General features: G+C 38.3%; 2 protein-coding genes across 3 annotated transcripts; both read right to left on the reverse strand.

Moving 5' to 3' along the window:
- Positions 1 to 5,662: 5,662 nt before the first annotated feature.
- REX1BD (required for excision 1-B domain containing) lies at positions 5,663 to 16,371 on the reverse strand. The gene is made up of 5 exons (XM_053465715.1): positions 16,280 to 16,371; positions 12,584 to 12,666; positions 10,208 to 10,412; positions 8,762 to 8,850; positions 5,663 to 5,857 (listed from the first exon to the last, which is right to left on the reverse strand). The coding sequence occupies exons 1-5, from the start codon at positions 16,280 to 16,282 to the stop codon at positions 5,785 to 5,787; spliced, it is 453 nt and encodes a 150-aa protein (XP_053321690.1). The 5' UTR covers positions 16,283 to 16,371; the 3' UTR covers positions 5,663 to 5,784.
- Positions 16,372 to 18,754: 2,383 nt separating this feature from the next.
- UBA52 (ubiquitin A-52 residue ribosomal protein fusion product 1) lies at positions 18,755 to 21,619 on the reverse strand. 2 transcript variants are annotated; one of them, XM_053456151.1, is made up of 5 exons: positions 21,548 to 21,619; positions 20,633 to 20,756; positions 19,773 to 19,859; positions 19,371 to 19,473; positions 18,755 to 18,998 (listed from the first exon to the last, which is right to left on the reverse strand). In XM_053456151.1, the coding sequence occupies exons 2-5, from the start codon at positions 20,733 to 20,735 to the stop codon at positions 18,905 to 18,907; spliced, it is 387 nt and encodes a 128-aa protein (XP_053312126.1). In that variant the 5' UTR covers positions 20,736 to 20,756; positions 21,548 to 21,619; the 3' UTR covers positions 18,755 to 18,904. The 2 variants fall into 2 exon arrangements, with proteins under 2 accessions (XP_053312126.1, XP_053312119.1); XM_053456144.1 differs by having other exon boundaries at positions 21,544 to 21,606.
- Between the last annotated feature and the right edge of the window lie 1,654 nt (positions 21,620 to 23,273).

Raw genomic sequence — 23,273 nt, forward strand, 5'->3', positions numbered from 1 at the left:
GTATGTTGAAATATATTATGCAATTAATTTGAGTCGTACATCACAACAAAAAAGAGATTTCTGGGTACATCTCACAGTTTGTCTCTGTGGATCTAGCAATGTCAACCTGCGGTATGTGTACCTAATGGGGAACTTCTAAAAGGACTACAGCATCATAATATTCTTGTTCCAAAACATGAGTGTGTAAAGCACATTTGAGTGTCAGGTTAATTATTTACATTTACCGAGTTGTATATTAAGCAGTTTGTATTCTCCTTATAGCCAGATCTACATACCAGGTAGCCCCAAAATGACTAATGATACAGACAGTCTTCTACTGTGTCTAATGGAAGATTTTTGTGAAAAGGCAGCAAAGTTGGGTGCAACATGATGACACCTTTTATGTATGAATCACTTTATAGCAGTGCTTCTCAACCCGTGTATCCTCAGGACCCACATTTGTCTTTGGTCATTAAGTCGCGACCCAAAAATAACCTCAGAAAAGATGAGGGAGTGGAAAGGCTGTCCACGGGCTGCAGCAGGAAGAGGGGAGGAGCAATCAGAGAAAAACTTTATTCACCTCCCACTAGGAGCAGACAGCGACTGCAAATCAATCAAGCAACTTGCTTTGTGGCCGGGGAGTAATACTAAAGAACATGCCGGACCAGAGGCTGTCTGATGGCCCTGACTGCTGCGGCCGCGGTCCTGACAGCCTGCTGCTCGCGGATTGCCGCTAGAATGTGTGAGGCAGCCCCAGGAAAGTGAAATTTTCCCAGTATGCCTCCAGTCTGGCCCTGACCCTCCGCGACCCACTGAAGACAGGGTCGCTCCCCACTTTTGGCTCACGACCCATGAGTTGAGAACCACTGCTTTATAGGATACATTAGGTATATACATTGGAAGGCAAATATAGGCATTAAAAATAGATTGATGAAATACACAGAAGGTTACATAAACATGTCAATAAATTGAAGAAAATATAATATAATAAAAGCAGGGGATGTAGGTCCAATTGCTTTCTGATCAGCTCTAATTTATAGATATTAGGAGAACTGCTTGCCTCGTTGTCTTTGCACATATAGCTACTAGGATGTCTAGACAATTTGGGACTATAAGCCCTTTTGGTAAATGTGTATTGGACAGGACTAGTTTCTCCACATTGATACTGTTATCTGGCAAACATGTCTGGGGCTTTCCAGTTATAAGGTCAAAAGGTTGGGGCTGCTCTCCAAGCTTTCTGGTGTCAGTTTTCCCTCTAAAGTCAGTAGATGATAAGAAAAATTAAAGGAAAAACATTTAAACTGAAAAGAAACTTGGAAAGTTAGAGGGAAGAAAAGACCTTGAATAGTACAGCTGTCAAGAAGTTTAAAATCCTTGGAAGGCCACAGGGGAGCACTGGCCAAACTGTAACATTTTGTCAATAAACTTGGGGCAATTTGAAGATGTCTGATGTAATTTAAGACTTTATTTGGACTGAATTGAGAGAATAGATGAATGAGGATAAAATTAAGGGAATAAAACTTGTTAAGTAGGAGAAGTAAATGGAAAAGAATCAGATCTTTCAGTTCATTAAAATTCAAGTTGTCAATTGAGATGAAGCGTTAACCAGAATGTCAGGATGTGGCAATACTTTACTGTACTTATCTAGATAATCCCCAGGCAGAAACGTACTGTATTTGCTCGATTATAAGATGACCCTCATTATAAGATGACCCCCCCAAATTTAAATATTAATTTAAGAAAAAAATAAATAGTGTGAATATATGATTACCATATAGGAAAAAAGTTTTACTAGTAAATATTAATTCATATGTAAACTATTTTTTTCATATGTAATAAAAACTATGATTGAGAAAAATGCATTTCTTGTTTTTATTTCCTTTTATTTGATAACCTGCCCCCCAGTTATGAAAATCTGCCCCCAGTTATGCACATCTGGCCCGGCTTGCCACTCTGGCCCCCAATATACCATCCTACCTCCCTGATATGCCTTATACCCCCTATATGCCACTCTACCTGCCTGATATACCTTATACCCCCTGATATGCCACTCTGCCCCACAGACTTACCAAAGCATTTCCCAGACTTGTGCTTCGTGCTTCAGACTCCCTGGTGTTTAGTGGGGGCAGCCGGGGAACATCTGAGCGATGTGCGTAGACAACCTCTGCTGCTACCCAGCACTCCCATCGGGGCTTCTATGACTGAGTAACGGAAGGTCATGTCATGCCGGCGCTCCATCATGGAAGCCCTGGCGGAAGTGGTGGGCAGTCCAGGTACCTGGATGGTCTCAGTCTGCCCCTGATTTAAAAATGGCTAAAAAATAATTGCTATACCACCCACTCATAGTTAGTGTTTTACAGTCTAATAACTGCGCTTACCTTTTCCATTAATCCAAAAAATGTGTTGCCATTTTCTTACATTCTATCAAAAAACATTACACAGCTTCTGAGAATGTAACAGGTCAACACTCTGTAGTTTTATTATTTGTGTTTTCACTTACATCAGATTCTGACATTTTAATTATATTTTTTAATTTAATTTTTTTTTAAAGGAGTTGATCGTTTTCCCCAATACCAAATGTTATAAATAACTGCACGCACCACAGACATTTGTGGCCTGCTCTTTCCACTTGAGTAATTGCAAATGATCAGAATTTCCAGACATGGATTTCCAGAGCTGGCTCTGAATTGTGATTTGTAGGGAAATAATAGTGCAAGTAAACAGAGACACACAATGCAAGAAATAGCGTGTGCTGCCACAGAGGGCGGAAGAGAAAGAGTAATTTCTTACTTGGCCAGCATTTCGCTCCTGCACAAAAAAACAACAAAGATATATTTACATGTATCTAAGCGTTCAGATTATTTTGCAATTCTGTATGACGTGCAGTGGATTAATCTAGTCATCTCCTCTATTAACCCATTCATTTCAGTACTGATGTTTCTGGTTGTAATGATATTTGGATTAAATCCAAGACGACAGTCAAAAAAAGAGGAATGCAGTCCAAAAATGTATAGCAATATTAAAAAGAATGGTATAGAACAATCAGAAAGTTAATCATTAAACAAAATAGAAAAATAAAAATCAATACCAGGGCAGTCTCCAAATTATTATTGTATTTTATCAATATAAGCATTTATGTGAAGGCTACCTGGAGTTGAATCCACCTGGATATATGTATATATATGTGTGTGTGTGTGTGTATGGACAGGTGTGTTTGTAAGCTGGTGTGTGAATGTGTGTGTGTTAAGGCAGAGGTTTGTAAGGGCAGTGAATGTGTATATGTGTGTGTAAAGGTAAGGGTGTATAAGGGCAGTTTATGTGTATATGTGTGTATATGGACAGGTATGTGTAAGGGCAGTGCATCTGTACATGTGTGTATATGGACAGGTATGTGTAAGGGCAGTGCATCTGTACATGTGTGTATATGGACAGGTGTGTAAGGGCAGTGTATGTGTATATGTGTGTGTGTATGGGCAGTCGTGTGTAAGGGCAGTGTATATGTGTGCTTTTGGGCAGGTATTTGTAAAGGCAGCGTGTAAGGGCAGTCACGTGTAAGGACGGTGTATGTGTATATGTGTGTTTATTGGCAGGTATGTGTAAGGGCAGTGTCAATAAAATAACCTCTGTAAAAAATAGCTGAGGGGGCACAATATTCCTTTGCCTTGGGGCAAAAGGAGCTTTTGAGCTTTCTCAGGAGGTATCTGAAGCAATACCTGAGGAAAACTTTTGAAAGCTTGTCTTTCAAGTAGTATGTTAATTTTTGGCATCTTATTTAAATATTCTTTTTTTCAGTGGCATGATTTAATGGTGGAACTTATTTGTGTGTCCCCCCCCCTGTTTCGACTGTGGAATCTTATGTGCCCCTCCCCTATAAATTGGTCCTAGAGCCACTGGGCATGAAGTAGCAAAAAAGGTTCTTTACAACAATAAAGATATGGAATTCACTACATCAATGATTCAACACATTTCATGCATTTAATACAGTTGTATGTGGTTATCTAAATCAACCATCGCAAAAATCCTACAATTTATACTTTGTTACACTGTAAGAACTTATGTCATGGTGTTTATAGGTTAAATTAGTAAATATTTAAATACATGGGATCTTCCCTGGCCATGAAGGTATGATGATACCTGTATGGTGATAGCCCCAGCTAGACTACAAAGGTGTGGGAAGTGGACAGGAAATAGGAAGGAATTGGTGCAACCTCTGCATGGAGTGGACGTGACCAAAGACCACCCTCTCCACCAGACATTGAATGCGCTAGCCTGGAGCTCCAAAGAAGAAGTGCTTTACCCATAGATTTTAAGTTCCCAGCTCTGAATATGTACGTATTAGAAACCCACCTTATGTATTTACCATAGAAGCAGCCATTTTATTGTCTTGTTCTCAGGATTGACAGTTTTGATGGAGGTGGGTTGAATCAATTTTTTTAAGAATGGAGAAGAGAAGAAATGAAAGCATTTCAAAGCAGGAATTTAATTAGGTTGTTAGTCTTGCCACCTTTAGCCATAGATATGTTTGCCTGCGGTTCAAATCAAATATCACCAAATAGACTGAGGTGCAAGCTATAGGTAGTTTTAATAAATACAGTTTAACACTGTGAAAGCCATATAGCGTAAAAAAATGCATGCTTCAGATTTGTTTGATTTGTTGGGTGTGTGCCGATTCCTTGCTTTGTTGTATGTGCATATATATATATACACCGTATGTGAATATTTTAAGCTGCGCCTCAAAAATCTGCTTTCAGGGTTGCTTCCTTCCTTGTATTTTTTGTGTATATTTGCAGGTTCTGACTAAACCTTAGTGTTACGCACCCAGCCTACCACACTGATGATTCATTAATAGTATCCAGAGAGGGCCTGCTGATTCAGCTCACCAAACTTGGGGTACTTTGGCATTGGGGTGGGCATATAGTGTGATGGATTCCCCAATATTTATACGTCAGACAGGTGTTTTTAAATAATATTTACTGGGTGTGTGGTAATTCTATGCTTTGCGATATGTACATATTGGTCATTTTAGGGTATGCTTCCCTCCTTTTTTATTTTGCTGTATTAAGTGATGGCTCCCCTTTTAAAGATCTTTTATTAAACAGGAAAAAAATTCTGTACAATTTCACAAACTGCAAAGTAGTAAAACAGTACATAATAGCTATAATTATGGAGCCCTTGTGGTGTCCTTCATGGGCACAAAAATGCAATGATTTCATTTTTGATAGAGCATTCCTTTTATATTTAAACTAAAACATTATATAGTATTTATGGAAACCATACATACGGTAGATGATATATTTTAGTTTCATGAAGCATGCTTAAAAAATCGGCTTTGGTGAACACTATACTCCAGCCCTCATAATTAACATGTTTTCAGTTTCACCCAAATAAATTTTCTCTATACATTTTGGATGATTCCATGTCCCCATCACATTTGCCTTAAAGAAGATGTGTTTGACAGTAGAGAATCACATGAAGTAGATGATACAGCAATTATGTGTACCAAGTTAAAGCAGACACAGCTACCAAAGAAAATACATTTTAATGCACAATAGTATATAGGTATAATAGTATATAACAAAGTATGTTTCACAGCTGCTCCCTGATGAAGGGGCTCTAGACGCTTTAGATGAGTTACAAATTACTCATAATTTTCTGCAATTAAAGTTTCAGTTAATTAACAGCTCACGAAAGATGTAAAAAAAAAAACAAAAAAAAAAAACGATAGCTGAGTTCTGGTGAAGTTACAAATAAATATTTCCACTCTGCGCCTCACTTTCCATCCAGCAGTTCCCAAAGAGTGAAACTTCATTGTATTTCTTCACAGTCATACTTGAAATCCTGTAGTACTTCACTGATTGCTTCCACGGTTTTAATTATCCTAAAAGAACGGATGGAAACTATAAATAAACGGACATCTGGCTTGCATTATTCACAATATAGAAGTTTAGGTGGTGTTTATGAAACACCCAGCAGAAGGCTACACCGCTTGTTTAGAAGTGGGGTACTTGCAAGGTGCTGCTGTCGGTACATACATCAGTCACAATAGTAAAATGAACACACTTTCCACTTTTATGGATTATTATTAACAAGTCGGCCGTCCTACCATAAAACTTTTTTTTTTTTTCCAAGCATTTCAAGAGCTTGCATAATTTTCCAAAATAGATTTAGTGCAAATTAACGATGGTGGCCCTGATGAAAATATTTTTGCGTAAGCAAACCTATTTTAAAATGACGATTCCTGGAAATGATTTTTCATTGATTGCATATATAATGCAGGAGCGAAGAAAAAAAAAACAAAAAAACCATAACTTTTGTGCACATGTTTCATATGATATTATATATCACACACTATATACAGTGTGTATATACTGTATAATGAACACAGTGTGAATCGAGTCTTTCACATTCTGGTAGAAATGTGTGCGTCAGGTTTACGATAAACTGTTTAGAATTATGAGTAATTCAAATCTAAATCTATTACCTTAATTGAGTCATTAAAGATCGCTTCGAACGTTCTAGGTTTGTTTAAAGGCATCATCAAAACGCAGTTGGCTCTTTGTTTGATGTGTTCGACTCTCAGGCCATATTGCATGTAAATATATATCTTATTTGAAATACATCCAAATCACTCCGGAATTAGATACATATCAAAAGTACATTTAATAGGTTTTCAAATTTACTTCCATCACTCTCACTTCTGAATGATCAACAATAAATTCCACATTATATAAAACATATGCGAATAAGAGGCCAAGGCTAAATAAAGGAAAATGCAGATATGCGACGGGCCTGCAGGGTTATAGGATTGCCTGAGATCACAGATTATTACACACAGATCTACGTACAATTAAAACATATCAAGCACCCGAGGGTGGACAGTTTAGAGACTACATCTTAATAGAGGCCATCATTATTAAGGAATTAGCAACAAAACTGTGTGTATATTGTTTTCACTAAACCCTATCGGGTAATGGGAGGGTGCGGGATCTATGGCTTTTAGTCGAAAGGTACAGTCATATATAAAAATAAAAATATTCCTTTTTAAAAGGTTTTTTTTTTTTTTTTTTCAGGGTTTGCAGAAAAGAAGGTCCATCTCAATAATTTTTTACTATGTCCGATCCTGCAAATTTAAATTCCGGCCATACTTTCCTCAGTTGCACTATTTTTTTTATTATTTATTTTTTTTTTGTTACACCTACGTTTTGTTTTCCTAAAAAAAAAACCAAACAACTTTTAATCATATCTAATTACAGTTTGGGGTGAGAATATGATCTTCTATGTGTTCTTCAGGCCAAGGGGGTACGGACTGTACCCCAAACAGACAGATGTGTCCAGCAATCAGAAGGCTGAGAGCATACATCTCCAAAAAAGTAGCCATTGTTGTCTTTTTATATATCCACCCTTGGTTCAAGCGAGTTATTTGTGAAGCTGCACTGATGTGTTTTAGTCTGGTTTATGAAGACTTACGTCTAGTTAAGGAGTTAAAAAGCTGCATAGCTTTTCTAGGTACAGTATATTCCCAAGATTGCATTATATATATTTTTTTCCTAATAACATCCATTTTTCCAAGTATACAAAACCTTGAGTGGCTCCTAACAAAAATCTGTATATTAACAATATATCCTATCATATTTCTAGTAGTGTTGCCCAACTTCATTTAAAAAAAATATGTATTTCAAATTCTTGGCATATTTTTTTGCAAAATACTAAGAACGTTTGATTGCTTTTAAACAACTCAATTGCAGTAGTCATCTGACAATCTTGCTGTTTATGGACATTTCACTAAATTGTGGAATATGAGCACAATTGCAGAGTTTTAAAATCAACTAAGTTTTGTTAGGCAATTAAGATTTGTTTAACTGTCAGATCTGTGCGAATTTGAAGTTATTCCAAAAAAAGCAGGAACCAGCAGAAACCATGACACCAGAAATATTTTTCCAGGGTATTAAAACACAGAATTAAAACTCCTGACGGTTATTATGACATCAATGGATAATCTGGAAATAAGTTCAGCTGCTCATTTTCACTCCCTAATGTAATGAAAACCTGAAAAAGTATTTTTGTGAATTTTATAGAATGCATTTATTTTCTTAAACTAAAATGTGACAATACTCATCATTTTGCTTGAAATTACTAAAACAATATTATGTATCTGTGAAAAGGGGAATAAAATAAAGACTAAACATTTTTCTAAATAATTTTAATCGGTAAAGAAATAAATATAGTAAATGACAAAAAGTGAGCACAAACGTGGTTTTAGTGGGGGGAAGAATAAAATAAAAAAACTGCTGAGCTGCATCAATTATATTTACTTTTTTAAATATCAATTTTTTTCAATAACAATTGTAAATTATTTGTAAATTATCAAAATAATATTTTATTATTTTTTATCCTTGACCTTATATATCATTGTTGTAATGAAATGATTAAATAAATTACTTACAAAATGTGTTTCTGTGTATTTGTGCAAGTTAATTTTGCTAATTTTCTAATGTAATAAATTCCCAGAAGGAGGGTTGTTAATTCAATTCCCTCACTTTACTTTTTATTAGGAAGGGCCACCGCTAGCAGCCGGTTCCTCCAACTACAGTAGGTCTGAGCTGGCCCTGTATATGTATAATTCAATTGGTTAGGAGAATGAAGAAATTTCACTGACCCTCACCTGGGCTATACCTTTACAATCTATAGTGAAGTCAAGCTTTTGAAACCAAAACTCTCCCTATAGTGAGTAAACACCAAAGCGTACTGGTATAGGAGAAAACATGGGAGACTGCATTCTTACTTTTGTTTTAGTGTTTGCGCCTCTTCTTGGTAGTCTTCCTGACTGGGGTGGTCCTGGGAATTTTGTTTGGCTAACTGTAGTCTTGCCGTCTGAAAGAGGACACAAATCAGTACAGTAATTAGTTCATCATACACCTATTTTACAACAAAACCTGAGGGGAAGTTAAACAAATGCACCACAAAGCCCTAGAACCTCTCTTACCTTTTTTGTTTGTCTTGTGATGGTTACCACAATGGCTGCAGTTCCCTTGTTATGTAGGCCTTAGCTGCCTAAATGTGGTCTTTCGTCATGGCACCCTCGGTTCTTTCTAATTTATATTCTTATATGTGGAAATATTGATTTAAAAAAAATAGTATGGTGTACAACAACAAAAAAATTGAGACCACACAATGATTTGGTGTGACTTTACAACATTGCAATGGCCTTGCAAGGTTTCTTCGGTTCCAATGGTTGCATTCAAGATAGCAAAATAAGTGTTTTCCACCATCTCAGGAACAAACAATGTACATTTTAAACAAAATTTGGTCTATTCACAAATCTTAGATTGCCGGACACTCGCTACACTGCACTGCTCAGTGAGCAAGCATCTCCAACAAGCATCTCCTAGCTTCTGTGATTTGACTTAATTTGTGTCACTATTAACCCCTTAATGACAAAGCCTGTCCATGTACGGGCTCAAAATACATTCAATGTGTTTAGGGACCGCCCATTGTCCTTAAGGGGTTAATGTCTGCTTTGGTGAGGCTTGAGGTGCACATAATCTAAGTAAATGAGTGACATTAAAATGTCTCATAATGACAGTTATTGAGTTTGAAGATGTCCTGAGAACCTGTTGTAAGTGGAGAATATGTGGGGTTGGGGCACATAATAAATGACTATATGGAGAAGCGTGGGTGCTAGTCTGTCTTCCACAGTACCTCTGTTTTGTTTGTGGTAAATCCATTCCTAGTTTTTGCCTTCAGTCCTGCTTCCTGAGAGTGTTTGGGGGTTTTTTTACATCAGTGTCAAGAATCAGTATTTCCAGACATGTAGAAGTCATGTTCCACCCATGTAACACCAAAATTCTGCACACTTTGCAAACCTGTTTCAAGCCAAAGCAGCTGTTGCGCATGAGCAGTGGCCATAACTCACTTCTGTTTAAGTTAGGACTTGAAATGTTGGTCAGCTGGCAACATAACTTAATATTTCTTAGCTTCTCAGTTAATCGGAACGTTTCCCTAGCTTGCTGTACCTGTGTTTTGTGTTACTTTGGTTGTACCAACTGAAATGAGACTCCAATAAACTATTAAGTGATGACATGAAGGAAAGGAAACAATACCAAGAGCTCAAGACCAGAAAAGAGCTAAAATCACAGGAAAACCATAACAAGTGCAAGAAAAAAAAGAGAAAGCCAATACATACTAGAAAGCAAGAGGAAATGTTATATTAGAAAAATCAGCACAATACCAGTTCTAACTTCTCTTTTTCCATTTCTTGGAGTTTCTCCAAGTGTTCAGACAGGTCAGGTCTATCGTGCACCTCCCGGAATCGATCTTTCATCTGGATTAGTTCTTTATTGATGCCATTGAAGGCCTTGGTGATTTCGTGAACCAGCTGCCGGTACCGGATGAAATCATAGTGCGGGCCAGACTTCAAATAGGCCTGGTGACCCCTGAAAGGAAGACATGTTAACTCTTGCAACATCAGTCAAGCATGCCATTTATAGCAACGCTGGCTCCTATGGAATTGCAAGGGTGAAAACTAAAATGAGGAGGTTATGTGTTTTGATATTTTTTTTAATGTATTCAATATTGTTGTACACACATAATATTAGCTTCCATGTGTTAAAACTCTTAAATTACGAATATGTACTCCGTTATAATACGAAACTACATCCAAGCTGTGTTCAGTAAGGATGGGAAGAAACAAAATGTTAAATTCTATCAGACATTAGAGAATCTGTCACCTGTACGAATCATAAATTTGATTATTAAGCATTAAATTTAAATATTATTACAAACAGTTGCAGCTTCCCTTTAAATTCACATCTGGAAAACATTGGAGATTTTAATCCTCTATAACATAAATACGATTAACACATTGGGGAAAGCGATACAGAAAGTGGTACATTTCTCTGTCTATAAAGCTTAAGGGGGACACCAATCCAACAGATGTCCTTCAATCAAACTTTCTCCAATATCCTGTCATATGGTAATGTTTAACTCTTGTATTATTTATATAAATAATATGTACATATATTTTTTTAAAAAAACAGAGATATGGAGAACAAACAATGTATTCAAAACATTTTTTGGACGTGGGTGCTAAAAAAAAAAGTTGTAGATTGACCCTGGGAACTTAATTTGCAAAACCTTAACTATGTTCATGAAGGGGACTTTACATAAAACATAAGAAAACAGCAGATGTATTTTTGAAAGGATGTGTTAAAAGTGTATTCACCAGATCTGGCTGGTAGAGCACTTTGTGGATATGGCTTTTTAAGTAGAACAGTCCAATGCACTCACATTTAAGTTGGAGTGCAAAACACTTAGATCCAATTTGAAGGGGTTAAGGGAAGCACATAGATATTCGTGCTGATGGTATATATTAGATGCGCGGGTATAGTTCACGTTTTTGATATATGTATCAATATGTAATAGATGTATTGCTATTCTACCCTGCTAGAATTATTTTTAAGCAGTTTCCAACAGACAATATTATCTAACGTATTACAAATACACTTGAAGGGGACCAGTCAGCAGTAAGCAAAAATTAAAATCAGAAAGCTCTTCACATTGTTATTCTTTAGAAACAAAAAAAAGCTGTTTAAATAGGCGTAACAAGAAGTAAAACATTACTTTGGATTCCTGATGAAGTCCAGATGAGTTGAATAAATACGGAACAATGAAATAACTTGTATTTTATTTCAAAGAGGGCCAGGGCTAAATCAATCCAAGTTCCTCTTAGACTGTATACACAACTTTAAAAAATGTGTGCATGTCCAGGAATATTCTATATACACATAAGGGCTACACTAGCCCTAAGAGATTTTGCAGACCCAACGTAATCTAACTACAATTTGACTTTGTCTCTAAGACCCAGAAAGTCCAGGTAACTGTGGTCTCGTGTTAAGAGCTCATCGTGCTGGCTGGATTTATGAGGCCCTTTCCTGCTTTAAAGCTGAAGATTTTTGTAAAATTAAATCTAGGGACATTTTTTCATGTGTTCCAACATCAGGCTCACAGCACCCCGCACTCACGCGATCTGCGGCTCCAACCCGACCACATGGTCCATGAGCATAACAATGGCCTGTCATGTCCAGCCGTCGGCCACACGTCAAAAGGCAGCCATTGGCCTGAAAGTGCCAGAGCAGCCTTGTTACCCCCAGTCCAGCGATGTCCATAACTGCACACGATTGACACCCAAACTGATTGCCGTTATTTATAGTCAGTTACACTATGAAGACTGGGCAAATGGTGTTGTTCCCTTAGACACAACATTAATTGCATTCTGGTATGTTAACAAATTGATCTGAAAATATTCACTTCCTTATTTCCTCTAAAGATTAGAAGACATGAAAGCACCACAGAAATGTTTAATAAGGTTTCTATGGCAACAAGCCATGAGTACCGTTTTTGTGTCACACGACAATTAAGTGTTCCTGGTAACATTTTACTTGATTAAAGAATTGTTTCCGGGAAAGGTTTGGCCATTCAACAGTACTTGATGTCTCTCAAGGTTTGTGAAAATTAACAAAATACAAACTTGATTATCTTCAAAACAAATATTTAGATCCCCATGGAAACCATGGAGACAAAGGAGTTCATATTTTTCTCTGCTTACTCTTCAAATAGCTTGTAGGCCTCCACACGCTCAGCTTGCAACTCATAAAACCTCTGTATGAGGTGTCGGAAGTCGTTATCCACCTGAAAGTAAAACAGAAACAGCAAGAAGAAATAGTTATATTTTAAGTTGGTTAGCAACCTTACACGTCACATTATACATTAATAATTCACAATATATATATTTGATGGACAAGCTTATGTGCATGGTACATCATAACCCACAATCATTAAACATGATCGGACATTTTGTCTCTTCATTTTATTTCTTTTATGTTTACTTTATTTACAAACTATAATTTTGTTTATTTTAAAACGTAAAAATATAAAGAAAATAAAAACGGAGGTGCATTATTTTACTCACCAGAGAACCAAGTCTAGTTTTTAGGGAAAATTATTAAAAAAAAAGCAATAGCATACTTGCCAACATTTTAGATTTCCAAGTTGTGTCAGCTGTGTTGGGGGGTTGGCTAAAAGCGAGGAGGAAGGGGTGCTAGACTGGAGTGAGTGGTACCAGAGGCATGGCCAACTGTCCATCTTACCTGAAGAACCACCTCCAGCAAGGTGAGCATCAACAACACATACCTTCATTGGTTTTATACCTCACTGGGCTGATATGGGGAGATCAAATGATCTCCCAAACTGGCCTATGGTGGGGCAGTGCCCTGCGAAAATAAGTACATTTGAGGGGTATGCAATAGTTGTCAGCCACTACCAAGTTTAACACATTCTATCTAAAGACTTGACCTTGTTTGCTTGCACACGGGTCTACTAGTTTCAGCATTAGCAACTACTAACAAAGTCAAGGCGTAAGTTGTTTTGAATAATTTCCAATGCAATGTGAAGGCCTGCATTCGGTAATTAATCGCATGTGTTGTTGTACTGGGAGCAGTATGATAACTTTCACTGGTGGAAAGTATGGTGAGACCTACAGGCACATTATTAGTTACCAGTGACCGCATTGTCTGGAGAGGGTGAGTCATTAATGAGGAGTTGGGGTCTGGCCCAAGAGTTTTCTTAGAAAGTTGCAATACATCGCCACCTGCTGGTGCAGTAAGGATACTGCATGCAAAATGCAGCATAGACCAATGATTTTGAAACCCTTTATCAAATATTATGTAAAAAAGGATAGTCTTGAAACAATATTATTTGTTAAAAGAGATACAATTGTAAAGTTTTGTTGTTTAAAAAAAAAAAAGCTGACACTCCCTCTTTTTGAAAGGTACCGCTTTTTGGGCATCCAATAAAATAAATGCAGCGGCCACCTTACCTGAACACCCTGCCTATGGTGTGTAGGTTCAGAGCAAGGTGGCCACATGGGAGCCGTAGCGGACGTGTGTGCCACAACAGAATAGACATCAGTTTATTTTACACCTTCCTGGGCCGGTCAAGGAAGGTCAACTGGCGCATGATCCTCACTGTCTACAGATACAGGAGAGTTGGGCAGCTACCAAGGACAGTGTCTGGAAATTGTGATTGTTGGGTGCTGTTTGTGCCACCTACCACTAGTACTGGAGAATTCCAACCCTTCTTAATACTTTTATGCCATTCATAACTTTTGACAGAAACACAAAAGGTGGCACTGGAGGCCATAAAGGCCCAGAGCAACTCAAAAGGCGAGTTTATATTTGACAGTTTGTGTGTTGTTTTATGGGATTAAGGCTTTGGGAAAAAAAAGCCTGATTTTTCTATAAAATACTATAGTGCAAATAATGTTTTAAATAAATGGAACAGCACCTTAAAGTACAAGAACCAAGTAAATATGCATAGATCTTTAGTGGGATAGATGATCGGCATACAATGTGTCTGTAATCACCAATAAGACTTCTGGTGCTTCCATAGAAACAACTAAACACCTTGTATCCCTGCTAGTAAAAATAAAGAAATAAAAAATACCTCTTCACTGCCTACCAACCTTTAGGTATTAACCTTCTTGCAAACAGTAAGGTACCAGGTACATTACAAAACGCTATAGGACCAGTGATGTTCCTGGTACGTCATGGGTTACAAAAGAGCAAGCACCAATGCTACGTGGGATAGCAGGGCAAGGGCTGTCTGATGCCAAATCAGGCTAAGGCTAGGTTTCCACTTGGGTTTTTTTAGCTAAAAACGCCTATAAAAACGCCATTAGCGCCACCTGGCGTTTTTTTGTGAAAAACGCATGCAGCCAGATGTTAGCTGTAATTCAATAGGAAATCGCAAAATGCCATTTCCACTTGGCGTTTTTCTGTTTGGCGTTTTTTCAGTTCTCTTTGGCGTTTTTCTGCTTTTTTGGGCTCTGTGGCAGTTTTTCAAAACTGCAGCATGTTGACACTCTGGCGTTTTTTGCAAGAAATCTTGGCTTTTTTCCTCCAATAGAAGTCTATGGGAGAGAAAAAACGCCATGAAAAAGCCATGTGGGTTTATTGCCTTGGCGTTTTTTATGGCGTTTTTTCCACAGTTACAATGCAGAGGATGGACCCAGTATCTGTGTGTCCTACGAGAAATAGGCTGAAAACAAACAGTTTCACACAAAACAAAGTCCTGGACTGGTTCATATTGAATTTTACACCATTTGGAACAAACATGCCATTACAAACAAACATACGCGACCGGATCCTGCGTGCCAAAAGCAACAGCAAACAATTTGCACCATCATTTGGGGCCAATCTTCCCAGAGGAGCAGACATTCGAAATAAAGCATGCCTTACAAACCACAGAAAAGAGACAAAAGGGTCTACCAAGTAAATGACATCAGGAGAGGGCAGATACTTGCCATTTATCCTAATCCCTTTTAGCTGGGTGAAACTTCTAACTTGTAAAGGTTGGAAAAACTGCCTAAGGTCAAAAAAAGCAATTTCCACAGAAAGGCTAAAACGCCAGAAAAAACTGCAGAAAAAACGCCAAAACGCAGGTAAATGCAGTGGCAGTTTTCTTGGCAGTTTTCCTGGCGTTTTTCATCAAGAAAAAAACGCCGGACAAAAACCCAAGTGGAAACCTAGCCTTATTCTGTCAAAAAAAGTAATGCCTAACCCAATATATATATTTTTTATTATAATCGTCTTGGGTGAGTCATATTGATACCATTTTCTATACATTGGGGGTCCTTTACATGACACAAGGTCTGAGCCAAATTTATTTTAAAACTAGTACATACAGATATACATACAGTGGAAACTTTGTCCTAATATAAAATTCCATAAATTTGCTAACGATTTGGCTGGTTTGGGCATATACTTTTTTTTTCCTGCACCATCAAGTTTTTTCTCATGACGCCAATGTGCTTACGGTAAATGGTAAGCATTTTTTTTTATTAACCATTTAATTAACAGATCCACGCATAGCATGTCCCCTACAGACACCGGTAAGCTAGGCAGACTTAAATTGCTTTTAAAATTATTTAAAAAAAAAAAATATATATATATATATATATATATATATATATATAATACAGTAAGAGTAACTCTCTTAACTAATCTACTTTCTTCCTGTAATATAAAACATTCTACTGAAACCAGAAAGCTCATTCATGTTGCCGAAATATAAAGTGTAAATTTGTAATAGCGTTAGGAAGAAATAGTTCAATGTTTTAATAAGTGTAACAATGTGCATTATTGCCTGGCAGGAGCTGTGTGTGTTTAGGTGACTGGGGAAGCTAATGCTGATGCACGGCACTACTGGTTAGAGCACCACTCACCATTCACTATTCACTACTCACCATTCTATAGTTATGATCACGCCGGACTCTGACCAGCAAATTTCTGCACAGCTTCCTGAAACCTGCTGTGTGCAACACCAAAGATCAGTCGCCTCCCTTATCACAAAGAGGAACCGCTCTGCCCAGCTGGGCTTATTCTCAGCAGCTCCTCTCAAAGTACAGGAAGACTCATGACAGCTTCGATCACACAGGGCCGTGTTAATGCACAGTTATTGTGGGTCAAAATGAGTGCTCGCCATGGATCATACAAGTCACAGGCGTTCCTTATTGGCCAAATAATACATTTTACATGTCTCTGACTAGCACGGATATACTAGCCACGTGTATGCATTCTAGTATTCTACTTCTAGTAAACAAACATCCTGACTCCTTATCACGCTTCTAGTGGTAAACAATAGAACGGCTCCGTTTTAATAACCCAACAGAACACTCGGACTAATGAAAGTCTGCGGAGGAACAGACTTCATTAGCATTGACATAAGGAATCAGAGTAGGGAGCGTCATCCACAATACCATGACAGCCTCCTTGACCACAGATAAAGGAACTTTATTGCATATCGTCCAATGTTCCAAATGGCTAATGAAGGACAGGTATTATGAATAGGAATAATGTATTTTATTTATATATCCCATTTATAAATGTGTTTTCCACCGTTTCCCTATCAAAAGACATACTATCCTCCCTTAAAGAGGGACATTTGGAAGTTATGTTAAAAATGTGAAACCATTTTGCACTCTCATGACTTGTTGTGAAAGGTGCATGTTCCAATTTTGACCCGGCAACAGCTTGAAACATGATTCCCCCATGCATGCGCCGTACGCAAGAGGTGTTGCTGAATAAAAGTACTGTATTGGCTCGATTATAGGCCAGACCCTTCAAGTTTGGTGCTATTTTAAAGAAAAAAAATACACGAGTGGAATGGTAAAACGGTATTTTACCTAATGAACAGGAATACATGTATTGTAACATTTTTTGTATCTATTATGCAGTTAGTCAGCATGTTATATATAAGCAGAAAACCAATAGCCATTTTAAGGACCCCCCTTAATTCAGAATGCGCCTTACTTATAGATGTGCCCCTCTGCCCCCCAGATATGCTTTATAACCCCTGATTTGCCACTCTGCCCAGAGATATGTTTTATAACCCTTGATATGCCACTCTGCCCCTTCTATGCTTTATAACCCCATATGCCACCCTGATATGCCGCTCAGCACACCTCCCCCCCAGACTAACCAATGCATCCCCAGACTTCCTGGTGAGACTTTATTGTGTCTAGCGGGGGCAGCCGTTGTACGTCTGCGAGATGCACATAGACAACCTCTGCTTGTCTCGCCACTTCTGCCGGGGCTTCTATGCCGACGCTCAGTCAAAGAAGCCCCGGCAGCAGCGGAAGTTATCTGCGCTATGTGCTCAAACAACCTCCACTGCTGCTGGCTGGTCATGTCACGCCGGCGCGCTCGGTCATATAAGCCCCGGTGAAAGTGCCAGCAGCAGGGGTTATCAGCATCGTGCAGATGCCCACTGGCTGCCAGAGATGAGGATCCAGGTCTGCAGCACTGCGGGGGATCGGGATCCTAACCCTGCTGCTTGCCCACAGCAGGGATAAATGATAAAGAAAAATAAACACCTGCCCGGAACCGCATGTCCCAGGGTGCTGGGCAATATGAACTGCGCATCCCTGCACTAAACCTGGATTATAGGCCGCACTTCCACTTTAAAGACTTAAAGTGGGGGGGGGGAGTGTGGCCTATATTCGGGCCAATATGGCAACTATCTTTGTTCTTTCACATATCTTAGAAAAAACATGAATAAACTGCAAAATAGATTTGACAATTTTTTTTCTAATACGCCCCTAATCAGGCTCCATGTGCTATCTAGTTTTTGAAAATATATAGTTCTACGGGGTTAAATTTAAATAAGCGACCTCTACTGTGCCTCTGAAACATGGGTACAGCAAACTGACAGTATCAATTTTACTGCAGTGTTTACCACTGAAATGTTTGAATGAAAAAGGAAAAAAAAAAAGTGTAAAAATGTCCTGAGTTGTCAACTTCCAAATAAACATACTTTTGTTTGGAGATTATAAATCATCTAACCTCTATGGGGGTCCAAAACCCAGCATTAACTCTGACCTGTAATCCTTGTTAGAAGCTAAATATTAACCTCCTTGAGTGAAAACAAAAACCAGTTCCGCCACTCAGCTTTTCACTGTGATTTCTATAATCCAGATCTTACTTGGAAACTGTTAAAAAGAGGAACATCTAAGTGCTACATTGCTTGTTTAATTTGTATTTAAGGTTTCATTTTTAAGTTAGGATATGGATAAACAGTATATGCACGTTTCCAGGATTGCTCAAGAGCCAGTTTAGGATTTAGCACTGCCTGTATCACACCTCCATTGTAACAACTAAAATTCCTCTAAAGCTATTTACATTTGATGCAGTAGGTCCTATAAAGAGCACAACTTGAACTGTTATAATTATACCTCTATTTTATTGCATGTTGTATTGAGAACATTGTGTTCACATTAAGAAAATTATAGAGATAATTGGAAGCGAGAAAGTTTTTTGGCATTTTTTATTGTCCAACAGGAGTCAAAAAAACAAGCAAGAGGCGGCAACGTTTATTTGACCTTCTTCTTGGGACGCAGGTTGTTTGTGTGTCCACACTTCTTCTTGCGGCAGTTTACAGCACGAGGGTGAAGACGGGCATAGCATCTGAAAGAACGAGAATGTCAGACTGGCATTGTAAAAGCAGTCCTCTGGCAATGATACATTTCTAGATGGCACCAGAAATGCTGAGGCAGCATTAAAAAAAAGGTTACAGTTACAATAGAGGAAAATAGAATCAGAAAACATCCTCCACCTATTTACATAGGAAGTTCATGCACACTGCTTCCTGTCTATTAGAAACGGGCTTGGCCAATGACCCATCCAATGGGAAACCAGCTTTAGTTTAGTTATCACTACACCAAATCAAAAGGCTTATGGCAGTGACCAGGCTAAACCAGACAGTAACCAAAAAGAACATTTAGAAGGTACTGATTTGGAAGCAAGCATTAACGCTATGTACATTGTGAAGACACTTACTTGCGGCAGATCATCTTGTCACAGTTGTATTTCTGGGCAAGCTGACGAAGGGAAGGCTCAATAATGCCACCACGCAGACGCAAAACCAAATGCAAGGTTGACTCTGAAAACATTTGAAGAAACGTCAAGATGATTATAAAAACACTTATAAAAGCACCATGTGGGTAGTGTTTCAAGACTATAGTAAAAGAAAACCATTCTGTACAATGGCATTACCAGCTGCAATTTGAGGGTTTAACACCAGTTCAGCCGTATTTGCCATATTGGTATATATGTCACAGGAGTCCATTCAGAAGGCATTTCAAATTTTACAGAGTGAAATATTAAAATGACTACTCCACCCCAAGGTCTCTAGCAGGACATCACCTGGTGCTAATCCCAGCAAAGCTGCTAACGTCATACCTTTCTGAATGTTGTAGTCAGACAGAGTACGCCCATCCTCTAGCTGTTTTCCAGCGAAAATTAGACGCTGCTGATCAGGGGGAATGCCTAGGAAAATATCAAAAGTTGTGGGAGGTTTGAATACATAGCAATAACCGTAGAACATAACGCCACTTAGTGTGCCTATCACCTTCAAGGTACATAATTTAACTTATGTTTTGTTAAATTGTAAGTAAATGGAGTGATTAAAATGTGTTACATTTCAGTTAAGACATATAGAAGGCAAACAAAAAATATATATTTATCTCCTTATTAATGACAAAGCGCTATCAAATATCCAAATTTAAACTCAATTCACACAACCCATTATTGAACAAAGTCTATGTACCAAACTAGGGTTTTGCCATAGCTTTAAATGAAGTATTAAAATATGACAGGTTACGAGCCAACTGTAACAGCGCTGCAGAATCTGCCGGCACTTTATAAATAAATGTAATGTAATTGACATGGTATACAGATAATTTGTATTACTGCCTGAAACCACTTGGATAATGCTAGCTGCATTATGTAGCATTCTAAACTCAGCTATGTCAGCTTGAAAGTGCTTGTCAATATCAACTTATTTTAATTTAGCACTTAGAACTAAATGCAGCAACGGAAACTAACAGTTAATGTTTAAACCGCTGTTACCGCTTTTCCAAAGCATGAAAACAAAACATTGTAAGCTTATGAAAAATAAATTGACATATCTGCTAGCATTTTGTTTGCTCAACATGCCAGATAACCCAATGCTTTCTCTTATGTAGTTCTGCACCTTTAAGTATTGTAATGACATCAAAAAACTACATATATCACTATATATCTACACACTTTTGCCTTACCTTCCTTATCCTGAATTTTAGCCTTGACATTTTCGATAGTGTCACTGGGCTCAACCTCAAGGGTGATGGTTTTCCCAGTAAGGGTTTTCACAAAGATCTGCATCTTGACGCCTTCCTTGGTTCACTTTGCGAGAGAATAAATATATTAGTACATCACCTTACAAGCCACTGAACAGAAAGCCTAGCTAAGCAATAAATGTCAAATATATAAATGTCATATACAATCAAAATATTTCTTCCCATGATAAGCTACAAAGGTTTACAGTATCACAGGACTATTACAGCATCTCAAATGTTGAAACAGGGAGGATTGGAATACCAAAGCATTCAATTTAAAATAATGAGAAATTTTTATAACTTAAACATGGCGTTTGCAAAAAAATAAAGCTATTATACGAGGCAAAATATATCACAACACACATTGGGAGAATCCCAATGAAATAGATTACAAATGTCACCAAAAAGAGTGTAATTCCCTTGCATGACGTCAAAGTTTTAAGTATTGGCCTTGTACCCCTTCGCCGGAGGTAAGTGCGTTATATATTTAGACACGGCCGCAGCTGGCAGATTCATACATACGGCTTGTTTCTAATAACTATCCTCCGCACTGGAAAGCTAGTTCCCGATTATAACAACGCTATTTAATACGACTTGGAACACAAGTAACACGGGACGCAATACATGTAAACCGCTAGCGGAGCGCCATGAGGCGGCCTCTATCATGGCCGGCGCTCTCCTCATGCTCCATGGGAGGGGTATACGGTAATTAGTCGGCCAGCCGAGGTACAGGCGCACCCGGTAGGGTCCGTATCGCTTCCTCGCTACCTTGTACCATCACAGGCAGGTCTGGGAACAAGCCGGCGATGATAACTACAGGATTAAAGCAGACAAGCAGCGGACATGTCACATACCCACCCGCACGGCGGCCCAACAGAGTAGAAAAGGACAAAGCGGAAGCGGAAATTACGTCTTCACTTGAGAATCTTGGGCGGAGATAGGGAACGAAGTATTCCCGGGTTCGCCATGTTTGTTAAGGGCGCCTCTTAGTAAAACAATATTAGTTGCTACCGGGGTTAGTATGCTCAGAGAGCTGTTACTTAATAGTTTTAAAAATATTGCTTAGTTTAATAAGTATATATAAATGCTGATAGCGTTGTTTATTAAACAATTCACACAAGCAGTATAAAATCTTTGGGGACACTTATAGTGTCTACTCCCCCTCTTTGCTACTCATTACCAACACTGGCAGGTTCCTCCAATTAGAAGGGCTGAGTTGGCCCAGTATGATAAATAATTCAATCAGTGAGAAGAAATTTAATTTAACTATACATTATACAGGGCCAGCCTGTTGTACCTTTATAGTGTATAGTGAAGTCAATATGTTGAAACCACAGCTCTCTGCAAATTCTCCCTTAAGTGAATAGATAGACCTCCATGGGGTCTATTCACTAAAGAGGATTGTTGTACATTTTAAGGTTCTGAGAACGGGGCAGTGCGCACAGACACCGCGCTCACTGTGGAGTGCCAGGACATAACACGCAGTCCGTGTCAGGAAGGCGCATACTGTTTTACTCGGCTCAGTCCTTCATAGTGCAAATGGCATGCTTGGGAAACAGTAATTCTGATAATAATCCCTAATCTGCCTAGGCAAGAATACATCGATACATTATCCCCAAGCAAACCTCAGCGAGCAGAAAGGAGAAATACCGTATTTGTAAATGAAATTGTTTGATTAAAATACGTGAATCTTCTTCATGTCAGTGTCCTACTTGGTTAAACTATCGCATGGTCACAACATCTTGATAATGCACTCCTCGTAGCCATTTCTCCACCCATACCCATAAAGCAAAATGGGTCAAAGCATCTTTGGCCATTTGAAATGTTGGGAGGTATGTTTCTGTATGGAAAAGCCCATTTTATGTATAGTGATATAAAAGGAAGCTGAAATACTCCGCTCTTCTCCTTACCAAATAGACCCCAATGTGAAGATTATAATGTTTGTGTCTAATGAAGTATTGTTGGTTATCATGTAACTACTGGAAATCCATTTGTTTTGTTAAAGTTAATCTCAGCGTCAATGTGTTTTTAAATCTGTGCTCCTTGTGAAAGGGTTCATAAATTTTCGTTTGCAAATATGTGTTTTGTTAAAATCCTGCTTTTTCACATTCCCTATGATCTTAAATAATCACATGCAATATTCATTTTCAAGATAAAAAGCGTGTTGTTGAGCAATTAAACGTTTACATGAATTTCTATTATTATAAAAGTTGCCTGAAGCCTTCTTTTTTTGGACTCCTTTTGTAGCTACCCCCTCTTCACATGCAGAGCTGGAGACAGTGGCATTACACACGATGACAAGCCCCCTGGCAAGCTGTGTAGAGGGGTCCAGTGCATGTATCATTTTGGAACAGCTACTTTTTGGAACATGGCATTGCTTTTGTGAAATCTATATCATTTGTGTGCAGTTATATTACTGAATGTTGCAGTTTATTCTGGGGTTCAGGTGCTTCCCTTGCAACCCTTTATTTTGACCATGTGTAACATAATGAAATTTTACTTCACTGAGAGTTGTAGATAAATGGAACTGTCTCCGAGCAGGGGTGGTAGAGGCTTATACAGTGAGGGTATTTAAACATGCATG

Source organism: Spea bombifrons, chromosome 1 (assembly GCF_027358695.1).
Source record: "Spea bombifrons isolate aSpeBom1 chromosome 1, aSpeBom1.2.pri, whole genome shotgun sequence".
NCBI lineage: Eukaryota > Metazoa > Chordata > Amphibia > Anura > Pelobatidae > Spea > Spea bombifrons.

Excerpts from the sequence above, each read along its gene's own strand:
- REX1BD (XM_053465715.1), bottom strand. Across the intron at positions 8,851-10,207 it reads AAAAAGAGAAGTTAGAACTG|ACGGCAAGACTACAGTTAGC; the intron begins GTATTGTGCTGA and ends GTCCTCTTTCAG. Across the intron at positions 5,858-8,761 it reads GCGCAAACACTAAAACAAAA|GATAATTAAAACCGTGGAAG; the intron begins GTAAGAATGCAG and ends CCGTTCTTTTAG.
- UBA52 (XM_053456151.1), bottom strand. The coding sequence starts at position 20,735 with ATGCAGATCTTTGTGAAAACCCTTACTGGGAAAACCATCACCCTTGAG. Across the intron at positions 19,860-20,632 it reads TAAAATTCAGGATAAGGAAG|GCATTCCCCCTGATCAGCAG; the intron begins GTAAGGCAAAAG and ends ATATTTTCCTAG. Across the intron at positions 19,474-19,772 it reads TGACTACAACATTCAGAAAG|AGTCAACCTTGCATTTGGTT; the intron begins GTATGACGTTAG and ends AAATGTTTTCAG.